We start from the raw sequence: 12,024 nt of genomic DNA, 5'->3' as shown, positions 1-12,024 counted from the left end.
TTGTCTGGCAGTGTATGAATTCCTTTACAGTTAGCTCATTTAATCCTCACAATAACTAGGAGGAGGTACTAGTTAAGATGTCTATTTTTGCAAATGAGGAAAGCAAGGGTCAGAGACATTAGCTAACGGGGGATATACGATTAGATTCTTTTGCTTCTTAACAACCATTTCCTATTCTAGGTGATGTGCTTTACACCCATTTGTTGAATGACTGAATGAATGAATATACACATTGTTTGCAATTCCCACTCATTTGATATAAACACTAACTCCTTAAATTACGCTAGAACAATCTAAGCAATCTGTGGGGAGAGAGTAGAGTGCTGGAGGAGAGCCCTGAAACGGAGCTGTAGATATTTGGGGTAAGGAGAGGATATTAGCACGAGGGGAAAAAATTGCCTAGGAAGTTCGACAGGACTTGGGGAAACAGAGTAGACTGTGTTTTGAGACGGTGGGTTTGAACCCAGGCCTTCGCACATGTTGGTAAGTGCAGTGTCACTCTTCCAGCACATAAACTTCCTAAAGTCGTGTTAAGGGAAATAGTTTCCCTCCCTTTTTCTTCAAAGCATGTCCGTCCCCAGCATCCTCGCCAGAACCCACACCATTCCACCTCTCCTTTCTGCAATAGCCGGTGTCCAGGTGTGCGCACGCGCAAAGACAGACGCTGAACAGTGGCCGCAGGCGGCCTAGCGACATCGATCGACTCGGTGCTCGGCTCCTCGATTTGCGGGCGATCGATTGAGGAGCCTAGAACGTGCTTCCGGTGCCGGGCTCCACTTCCGTCCCGTTTTCCGTGCGGGGAAGACGCCCGCCGCTGGTGGCGTGGAGCGTTTCTTGGCGGTTTTCCACACTTCGAATAACGCCCCCTTCCTGTTACACCTGAGCAGACGAGTCGCGAAGGTAGGTCGGGCCGCGGAGTGGACTTGGGGGCCGCGCCGGGCTGGAGGCCTGACGCCTGGCCCTGCTAGGCCGCGGGTGTAGACCCCCCACCCCCCATCCCCCCGGGGGTTCGGTCCGGTTTCCCAGTCGCCCTGGGTGTAGCTGTGCCGGTGTCTCGAGGGGCAGGAAGCTTGCTTGGGCGCCGGGGCTCGTGCTTCCGAGTGTCTTCCAGCCCGCATGGATGGGGGGGGGGCGAAGAGAGCACTGTGGGGCACCCCCATTCTCAAATCAGCCCCCCATCAAGCCACACATGGGGATCCTGCAAGAGACTCAGCTCTGTCCTGTCCCCCCCGACTGCAGCCGGACCCTGCCCTGTTCCTTCCAGGGGTCGGTTTGGCGGCCCCAGCCCCCCTCCCTTTGGGAAAGCGTTTCCCTTAGGGCATTACCTGCGCCAGGGGCGGCTCGGCCGGACCCCTTCCCCCTATCACCCGGTGCTGTTCGTGCAGTCTCTCTGAGACAGAGTATGTGCTGCGCCAATCTGCAGTAAGATCTGTGCAAATGGGACATGTAAAATACACATATGAAACGCTATAGGACATCCATATGAAATAGTACCGCAGGTGTGATGGAAAAGTACGGAGGAAGAGGGAAGAGCTGAATTCCAAGGCTTGGTGCCTGTTAGCTGGGTGACCATTGCTTCTCAACTTGCCATAACTATTAACAGCAGTCACTTTAGGAGTTTATTGATGGTACAAGATCTGCGAAATGTGTGTCTCTTTTAGTCTCAGGTGTTCTGTTGGATAGGTGCTCTTACTGTCTTCATTTTATAGATCTGGCCCTAAGAGATGAAGGAACTAGCATCTAGCAAGCAGTTTAAATTCAGATCTGATGGGTACTAGAGTCTGAGCTCAAACTGATATAAATTAAAATAGAGATATGAAAGTGCTTTGTTAGTGAACCTATAAAGTATATGGCAAACTTCATTAATACTCCAGTTTAATTATTTTTAATGAATTTATATTTGCCAATTTATTTTTCATTTGTCTTCCTTTCTACATTTTAAGTAGTTTCATTGAAAAAGAAAAGTTACTTCATTGGGCAGATGGAAAGACAGTATACAATTGCTGTAGTGGAAGGGAAGAAAAATGTATTATCTTGAACCAAATAGTATAACTGAAAAAAAAAAACCTGTCTATGCACTGGTGTTCTACCAAGTTTTGAGACTAAAAATTATTCTCCTTTTGTCTTGAAAGGAGGGCTGGTATGTGCTGGTGAGGAGCTACAGGTACTGCCAACTGATTTCTTCTGACATTTGAGATTAAAAGATAGTTGAAAAATTAACGTTTTATCTCATATCTTTATGCCTTACTCCAGTTTGTTTTAATTCTACCTCTTCATAACAGATTTCTATTTTTTAGTTGTTTCTTTAGGAGAGTTAAAGAATTTGACCCAAACATGGATATCAGACCAAATCATACCATTTATATCAACAATATGAATGACAAAATTAAAAAAGAAGGTACATGCTTCTTCGTTACTGTCTTAAGAATTATACTGCCACTGAACTGCTCATCTTCTCTTTAGCACCTGAAATAATGACTTACCCCATTTCCTATAGGAATTTTAAATCTTTTTAAAAGTAAGAATAAGTAGAGACTGACTGATTCTGTTCTCATTCATAATGGTTTTAAATAATTTTCTAAATAATGTGAATGGTATGTGTTTTTATTAAAACTGTGTAAATGAGGGTTTGTGTGTATGTATGCATATATGTATGTGCATGTGAGCTAGTACTAGGGCCCAACTTTCTTGCTCAAGGCTGCGGAGATGGCTCTCAATCATTTGAGACACACCTCCACTCCCAAACTGTATAAATGAATGTTGGAGGGCATTCACTGCAGTGTCCTTTTTTTGAAGAACTTTGTCATTGTTTGATTCATAACTTTTTATTTGAACAGAATTGAAGAGATCCTTGTATGCCCTATTTTCTCAGTTTGGGCATGTGGTAGATATCGTGGCTCTGAAGACTATGAAGATGAGAGGGCAGGCCTTTGTTATATTTAAGGAACTGGGCTCGTCTACAAATGCTTTGCGACAGTTACAAGGATTTCCATTTTATGGCAAACCAATGGTGAGCCAATCCTATTTTCACTTCAGTCATTTTCAATGATGCAATTGATTTATAAATACAGACTTAAAGCTGTGGCTATTGCTTTGTGCTTTAAATTGTTTTATTAGAGAAAGTTTGATTTTATTTTTTGTGTATGTATTTATACTAGTACACTGGGGAAAACCAAAATATATTGAGAATACAACATTTATAAAAAAGAGCCAGGCACTAGTGGCTCATGCCTGTAATCCTAGCTACTCAGGAGGCTAAGACCTCGAGGTTCAAAACCAGCCCGGGCAGGAAGCTCTGTGAGACTCTTATCTCCAGTTAACCACCAGAAAACCAGAAGTGGCGCTGTGTGCCTTGATCTGAAAAGCTAAGAGACAGCGCCTAGGCCCAGAGTTCAAGCCCCACAATTGACAGGGGAAAAAAAAAATGACGGCAGCATAGTGAGGGATCTTATCTTAAAAACATCAGAGGAACAGAGACTGTGGTTCAAGTGGTAGAGTGCTAGCCTTCAGCTGAAGAGCTGAGGGACAGTGCCCAGGCCCAGAGTTCAAGCCTTACAACTGACCAAAAAAACAAAACACCAGAAACTGGGAGGGGGCAGTGGGGAGTTGGGGAGGTAGGAAGGGAAGAAATGGTAGGGGAAAAACAAAGGAGGGGGTAACAGAAACTAGTAGCAAGCCAGATAACATAAAGAAACCTGTTCGTAAACTTGTAAAATGACACAAAAAATATCACAGGTCAAAAAGGAAATCCAGACCAAAGTTTCAAGATACTTCAGGGAAATACTACATTCCAGAAACTGTGATGTAGTCTTAATAAAGCAGTGGCCTACAGAAAAGTCCAACTTATATTTACAGGTTTTATGAATTACTTGTGTAGAAGTTAAGCCTTGAAGAGTTCTTGAAGAGTCTTAAAGTTTGGAGTGACAGATTTACATTTAGTTGTTGGCTGAAGATTGTATTACAGGAGACAGATTGAAGGAGGGAACTGAGGAGGTCTAAGTCAAGGGTGGTAGAAGACTGAATAAAGGTGGAGACAGTGTAGTGCAAGGGTCCTGCACGTGTTAGTGAACACACTGTACCCTGGCAGCTTTTTCCAAATTCCAAACTGCTTTTATCCCTGAGGCTGAAATGGGATTTGAAGGGATTTTAGAGAGCCAGCCAAGGCCTGATCTTATTCTGTATTGAAGATATTTTGAAGACCTTTTCTTTAGCAAGGACTGCCAAATCTCCAGCATCCTGGAAAAGGACAGATGAAATTCTGTGAGCTGTTTTGTGTATATTTAAGTGCTTTTAGTTGATCTTCTGTTGTAATTCCAACATACCAGATCAGCAGTAAGTGAAATTTGCTCTGATTTGTAACTCAGAACAAAATTACTCTTTGTGATTTATGAAGATGTATTTATTTAATACCCCAAATGCCTTAGTAAATAGAGGTATTTTTTTACAGGCTTATGTCATGAATCCTTGAAAAATGTAATTCTTACCTTTTTGTTAATTTGTTATGATATCTTTCATATTTTATGGTATTTAGTCTAGATCAGTGTTTCTCAACAATGGCACTTTTGACAATTTGAATAATTCTTTGTTGTTGGGGTACTTTCTGTTCATTTCAGGGTATTTAGTAGCACCCCTGGCCTTTACTAACTAGATGTCAGAAGCATGATAGCAAGCAATAAGTAGATAATGCCAGCTCTCCCCTGGCAGGACAAATGGCTCTTGGTTGGAAACTACTGGTCTAGACTAGTCAGCCTAAAGCTGTTAAGATCAGATATTCTCGCAATTAACTGCCATAAGGACAGACAAATCAGGTTACCAAGGTCTGTTCAGGTCAGAGGCAAGACTGAAGACCCAAAGAAGTTGGGAGAGACTCCTTAGGACGAGGCCATCATTTAGTCTGAGTCATTAGCCTGTCTCCTTGGTTTAGATCATGCTGGGAAGATTGGCAGGGCTGCTTTCTGGGATACATACTCTTAGAGATGCTGTGGCTAGCAGTCTACACCTGGAGTTCTGAGGTGCTGTGCTAGGCCTGCTTTCCTTTTTTTTTCCCCTCCAGATATTTGTTTCTAACAGAAGTAAAGGAAAGGGGTTGTTGTTGGTTTTAACAAATTACTTTCCTTCTAATCCATACTGTGAACTGCTTTTTTGTTTTCTCCAGATCAAGATCAAGTTTTAGCCATGGCACACAATTTTAGATAGTAATTTAAAAGGCTGTTATGTTTTGATGTGATCAGAGAGATAGTCACTTTCAGCTTGGTTGAATGGAAGTCTGTGTATCCTGACAACAGCTTAATTCATTGGCAGAAACATTCTGGACCTTCACACTCCTCAGAGTTGGTATCTATGGCTAGAGCACCACCGTGCCATTTGTGCTTGGGCAAAGTGCAGAACCACTGGCGATGTAGCTCAGTGGTAGACTTAGCACAGGCAATTACCTGCATTTGATCCTCAGCACTGGAAAAAAAGGAAAGCTAATTTTTTCTATAATGAGTTTGTGGGAACAGCAACTAGAATTAAACTGTGGGAAAGGTACATTTTAAAATGCACATAAATATTAAAAAAAAAGTATAAAACCATAGACTTCTCCCTAGGCCTGCTGTGGCTGAATCTGCACTTTTAAAAGCTTCATGGGAAGTTGGATTGCACACTATTTGATGAAATACCAGGCCAGACTGTTTTTGAAGGCCTCTCCATTTTTACAGGTGCCTACCATTCCTGCTGGCTCTGGCATAATAAGAATAAGCAAGTGGTCTCATTGCACTGGTTGGGATGCTGTTTTTTTTGTTCTTAAAGCATTTTAAAATTTGAGTTACTAAATAAAAAATGATAGATTGAGAGAAAAGTCATTCCCAGTCTTCAGTATTTAGCCATTAGACATATCACATGCCAGAGCTGCTGGGAGTCACTGGTATGAGGCAGGCAAATTTCCAGCAGTTTTCCCTTATACAGTGGAGGGAAGCAGTGGTACAGACATTTCAGTGGTTTTTTTCTTTTAATAAACACAGTTGAATGTACTTACCTTAGTTGTAAATTTGTCACTTTGTATACTAGTAAGTGGCCTCACATCCTTAGGTATGTGTTTAAAATTAGCTTGTAGAGTAGATTTGTGTAATAGAATTTGAAACTAGTGTAACCACCTTCAACTTAATGAAGTAACATGTTTTCATTAAAACAGCGAATCCAATATGCTAAAACAGATTCTGATATAATATCTAAAATGCGTGGTACTTTTGCTGACAAAGAAAAGAAAAAGGAAAAAAAGAAAGCTAAAACTGTGGAGCAGGCTGCAACAACTGCAAACAAAAAGCCTGGACAGGTAAGATATGTAAAGTTCTTGTTTTGTTGCGGTTTTTTTTTTGTTTGTTGGTATTAAAAAGTTGATGGATGCCTGTCTTATAAAGGGATGAAATGATCTTTGAAGATTGTTATTGTACATTATGTGTGGGTTTTTTTTTTTTTTTTTTTTTTTTTTTGGCCAGTCCTGGGGCTTGAACTCAGGGCCCAGGCACTATCCCCAAGCTTCTTTTGCTCAAGACTAGTGCTCTACCACTTGAGCCACAGTTCCACTTCTGGCTTTTTCTAAGTAGTTCATTGGAGATAAGAGTCTCATGAACTTTCAGCCCAGGCTGGCTTTGTCATGACCCTCAGATCTCAGCCTCCTGAGTAGCTAGGATGAGCCACCAGTACCCAGCTATTATGTGTGTTTAAAAGGTGAAATTTTCAGAAGCTGCAAAGAATAAGCTCAAAAAATTCTGGCTTGTATTTGTATTTAAGCAACAAATTAAACAAAAACTTTACAAAACAATTTTATTCTAGTTTACATGATGTTAATTCCATCTTTTTCCAGCTTACCAGAATATGTTCATACCATTTGGCTTATTTCTCAAGTTCTATCCTTAAATAATACTGTAGATACTATTACGTTGAACAGTCTGCTCAAAGCTTCTTTCTGAACAGTTCAGGAATGTAAAATCTAATTTACAAGACAAAAGTGACATCATTCAGGAATGCTATTTCTGGATTGAAAATTGGTTAGAAATCTCTTGCTGAGTATAATGCTTATAAGCAATTGTGTTGAAAAAATAAAAGATTAGTCATAAGATTATGGTTTTTTTCCATTTTAAAGCTTAAAGGTTACATTTTGGGTTTACCTTTTTAGAAAGCTAAGTACATACATAAATGTTGAGCCAATTAAGATGTACATTCATTGAAATTAAATGGAATAAATTTTAAAATTGATGTGATATTTATATAGTAGTTATAAATACCTATTGCTTTTTCTGAGGGACTGGAAATTTTAACTTTTGCTGTTTCTTTTGTTTAGGGAACACTAAATTCAGCTAATTCCCAAGGAAATTCAACACCAAATCCTCAGGTAATATTTTTTCCTTGTGGTACGTACAGTAAATATAATTATGGACTGGCTCAAGTACCTGTCTAATAAGTTTGAGGCCCTGAGTTCAGACACCAGTACCACCATAAATGAACAGGCAAACAAAAAATAGGGCATGATGACCCACACCTGTAATACTGAGAGGCAAAAATTGGAAGGATTGGAGTTCAGGACCTGCCTGGCCAAAAGTTAAGAACAAATCACAAAAATTATAACACTTATGTAAAATAAATTTCATGTCTTCAAAAGCAAAATGATTCCACCCACTAGACACAATACATTAAGTTTTAGATCACTTGAGTATAAGAAATGCAGGGCATTTAAATATTTTTAAAAGGAAAGAAACAAAACTTGGCCTTTATTCTTTGTTTCCTGTAATGAATCAACAAAATCAGAATGACAGATTGGAAACAGAAAGGTGCTAGGAAACATTTTTGTTTTCTCTGCAGTGCATAGCTCATGCTTCTATACATGTGTCTGACAAACTGGTGAGGAGCTCTGTCCAGTCTAGGTATCTTAGCTTTTCTTATAGACTGTCTCAGGGCAGCACTATCTTAGTTAGCCAACTTTCACTGCCTGGGCACAAATGGATTTCAACCTTGTTTCTTTAAGCCTCCTATGTAAATGTTTTAGAAAATTCTTAGCAAATCTTCTCAGTAAATGTTTCAAATAGAAATTCACAATTATGTGCTAATGTTTTTCCCCAGGATGCCAGCCTGGAATGATCCTATATCCAGATATTTTGTACCAATGAGTATTTTTCCTCTGGTTTTAAATTATTTGCATTTCCTTTTGATTATCTCCTTTCATTTGTTAAACTCTTAGCATTTATAGTTCAGTTCACAAGTGCCAGCACTTTATTCTCTAAGCTTTGAGATATTCACTAATTGTGAACCACCTTTCTTTCCATCAAACTGGCTTGAACAGAGACTCTAATATGTGAGATTTTTTCCTAATACCTGCCTATAGTCTCAGAGGAGATCATCAATAGATAATAATCTGTTGATAATAATAGATTGATGTCTGATATCATGTTTGTTTAATAAGTACTTTGGCATTTACTTGCAAAAGTAAACTAAAAGTCCCTAGGTACCAATTCCCATTGGTAGTCATTCTAATTAAAATTTCTTCTTAATGTGATACTAAACTATAATGCAGAGGAATGGAGTAACTGAGTTTAGGAGTATAGTAACTTTTCCACTTGAGGATGGGGTGACATTGCTTCTTCTTTAGTGTCATTAGGAGCTTTTATTTTTCCATGTGACAAAATCCTCAAATTATGACTGACCTCCAGATGCTTCCACTGTAAATATTATTTTAATTAAATACTTAGAACTTTTAATAAGATTGTAACCAGCTTTGGATATCTTGACTTGAATGTCTGCTTTGCTTAGTGGCTGTTAGGTTGTATTTTTTTCTCCTTAGGCATTATTTTCAGCTTTAGTCTTGGGAATCTACTGGTCTGTATGAACTAATGCTCTCTGAAGTTCAGATTTTAATATAAGAAGCAAATGACTTAAAATGCTCTTTATACTTACAAGCTAACTTATCTTTTATTTTTTTAAATAGGTCCCTGATTACCCTCCAAACTATATTTTATTCCTTAATAACTTACCAGAAGAGACTAATGAGATGATGCTGTCCATGCTGTTCAATCAGTAAGTTTCCATAAACAAGTCTGCTCTCTGAGCCTCATGGCTATTCAGCACGTGCAAGGGGCATGTCCATTTGTCATCCCCAACAGCAGTAGTTCCTGCAGCTTCATTGATTTTAGTTGTGTTGGGAGTAATCATAGATTGAAGCCAGATTACAGATTTTGCAAATAAAAACGACATTTCTCTTGGGCACTGGTGGCTCACACCTATAATCCTAGCTACTCAGGACACTGACATCTGAGGATTGCGGTTCAAAGCCAATCTGGGCAGGAAAGTCTGTGAGACTCTTATCTCCAGTTAACCATCAGAAAACCAGAAGTGGCATTGTGGCTCCAATGGTAGAGCACTTGCCTTGATCTGAAGAGTTTAGGGACAGTGCCCAAGCCTAGAGTTCAAGCCCCACAACCAACCAAAAAAACCTTCATTTCCTCTGTTGGAATGATTAGTTCTACAGGATGAGTAAAATAGGAAATGATAGTAGGATAGGATGATAAAGATAGAAATTGCATTTCATAGTAGCAATTATATTTACCTCTTGTATCTTACTCAGGCTACTTAGTGAGGTATGATTACTTTTCCTGGACCAAAATTGTGAAGTTACTTAACAAATTTAAACATAAAACATGTTTAGAGAGCTGGGAAGGTGGCTCAGTGGTAGAGTACTTGCCTTGCATGCATGAGGCCCTGGATTTGTTTCCTCAGCACCACATCAACAGAAAAAGTTGGAAGTGGTGCTGTGGCTCAAGTGGTAGAGTGCTAGCCTTGAGCTGAAGAGTTCAGGGACAGTACCCAGACTCAGAGTTCAGGCCCCACAACTGACAAAAAAAAACCCAGACAAAAAAAACAAGTGTTTATGCATTTGTGTGTTTATGTGAATTCCTTTTGTTGTCTAGGTTCCCTGGTTTCAAGGAAGTCCGTCTGGTACCTGGGAGGCATGACATTGCTTTTGTTGAATTTGAAAATGATGGGCAGGCCGGAGCTGCCAGGGATGCTTTGCAAGGTTTCAAGATCACACCGTCCCATGCCATGAAGATCACCTATGCCAAGAAATAACATTTGGGATAGTCTTCCTTAAAGGACTTGGCACTATTTGTAGTGTTTGTTTTGATAACATTTGGTCAGGTCATTTAAAGTTGAAGTTGAAAGGACTGAAAGTGAAATTGTTGTGACATTTAAAAAAAAATCATCCAGTTTTTCTTTAGCTTCAGTTAACTGTGAAATATTAAGGCCTTAATTTTGTACAATAAACTTATTTGTATCCTACATATTTAGTGCTTTGTTTATTGGCCCATTGCCCTATCAGGTACTTACTCCAGAACACATCTTAAGATACATAAAATTAGAATAGTTTTTTTTCTATTTGGGAGCAACTAATGATACAGCACCATTGATCCATTTTAACAAAAGCTCAAGAGAATTAGATCATACCAACTAGTAAACGTCTATTAGAGTGGTAGTTAAAATGATTATCCTAGACATTAGAATAAAAGTGAGGCAGGCAGGGTTTAATTTGATATTTGTATTCTCCAAAGCAATGAGCATAATATTTTGCTGATTTTAAGGATTTCATAAAACTTGGCATTAGTATTGAATGCAGGTTACTTGGGATTTGTTGTGCTTATAAAGGAGGATATAATGATTACATTAGCTCAGATAGTATTTTTTCAAAGGCTGTACAAGAGGCTCATATCTTCATTTTAAGACTAAGAATTCTATTTTCTATTCAAATGTTCTAAAGGCATTTTGTTTCTGGAAAATATCTCATAATGACTGAAACCCTATCTAAAAATTTTTACTGTGTTTGATCTGCCATGGAGCAATACTTCTCAAACCTCAATGTGCCCATGAGTCATTTAACTGTTTTGCCAAGATGTAAATGCACTAAGTAGACAATCCAGGTATGCCCGATGGTTACTTGTGCTTTACGACATGGATCATGGCTGGAGATACAAGTGTTGGGTTGGAGGATGAGTGTATGGAAAGGCTGTTAAATTCGCCTGGTGGCCCCTTGGCCAGAAATTGAGCCAGGCCATGAGCTCATCCTGAAGCAGAAATACCCTTAGCGTTTTCAAAACACTAAAGGGAGTAACTGGCATGGTGGAAAGGGCAAGTGAGGGAGAGATGGAGGATGAGATAAAAGATACAGGACTCAGTCAAGGGGTCCAATCCTATAGAACCTTGGGGTCACAGTAAGAAAGCTCTTTAATTGCTGTACTTACCAGTCTATCTCTAGACCCTAAAGAAGCCATGGCTTCTGTTTTAGAAACTAGGCCAAATCTCATGTAGAAACCAGCATCATAGAAAGTATTCTTAGTGGATTAAAGGTTCAAAGAACACATCCAGAAGTCTAGCTGACAGGTAAGCAAGATCTGGTCTCTCATAGAACCTCTAGGAACCAGAGTACCTTGAGCAGAGCTGTTAGGTGCAACTACCTACTGCATTCTTGCAAGTTTGAATTCCTATTTGAAAGCAAATTTTACTAAGTATTCCCCAATCTCAGTCTTGCCTCTGCCTGGCACAGATGTCAGACTAACCAGAGTCTTTTCAGAATGTTTCTAGAAAGCTTGGCATCTATTTCATCTCTAAAAGGCCAAATTGACATTATTCTCACCTTATTGGATAAGTCATGCCTTTATTAGGAGGGGGTGACATATACAATGTAGCAATATGAGTCTTCAGTCTCCATTTCTTAAAAGTGTTTTTTAAACAGCAATTGTCTTAGCTTTCCTTGTTGAGGGCTGGCTTGGGACAGTAACAGTCTGTGAAACAGCTGCCCAATTTAGATTAAGATTTAATCAGTGCTTTTGTTTTCTCGGAGATACTTTCAGGCCCCCAGATGAAAGGAAGGGAAAATACACCAACATTCTGCTTTCCAAAATGACTTCTAATTCCTTTTTTTCCTTGGCATAAAGTAAGAAATAGAGGATTTAAAGTCCCAATTCTAATTGACGTAGTGAATGGAAAAGATTATGGTCCTTT

At 39.4% G+C, this 12,024-nt stretch overlaps 1 protein-coding gene across 3 annotated transcripts; it reads left to right on the top strand.

Moving 5' to 3' along the window:
* Positions 1 to 761: 761 nt before the first annotated feature.
* Positions 762 to 10,310, top strand: Snrpb2 (small nuclear ribonucleoprotein polypeptide B2). 3 transcript variants are annotated; one of them, XM_070006708.1, is made up of 7 exons: positions 762 to 900; positions 2,310 to 2,398; positions 2,838 to 3,010; positions 6,173 to 6,313; positions 7,322 to 7,372; positions 8,960 to 9,048; positions 9,939 to 10,310. In XM_070006708.1, exons 2-7 carry the CDS (start codon positions 2,335 to 2,337, stop codon positions 10,096 to 10,098), a joined length of 678 nt encoding a protein of 225 aa, XP_069862809.1. In that variant the 5' UTR covers positions 762 to 900; positions 2,310 to 2,334; the 3' UTR covers positions 10,099 to 10,310. The 3 variants fall into 3 exon arrangements, with proteins under 3 accessions (XP_069862809.1, XP_069862808.1, XP_069862810.1); XM_070006707.1 differs by having other exon boundaries at positions 763 to 900; positions 2,298 to 2,398; XM_070006709.1 differs by lacking the exon at positions 762 to 900 and adding an exon at positions 2,133 to 2,164.
* Positions 10,311 to 12,024: the final 1,714 nt, after the last annotated feature.

Source organism: Dipodomys merriami, unplaced genomic scaffold (assembly GCF_024711535.1).
Source record: "Dipodomys merriami isolate MVZ:Mamm:240054 unplaced genomic scaffold, mDipMer1.0.p SCAF_7, whole genome shotgun sequence".
Classification (NCBI taxonomy): domain Eukaryota; kingdom Metazoa; phylum Chordata; class Mammalia; order Rodentia; family Heteromyidae; genus Dipodomys; species Dipodomys merriami.
Note: the sequence above shows the minus strand (reverse complement) of the source record. Positions and strands in the feature narration are given on the sequence as shown.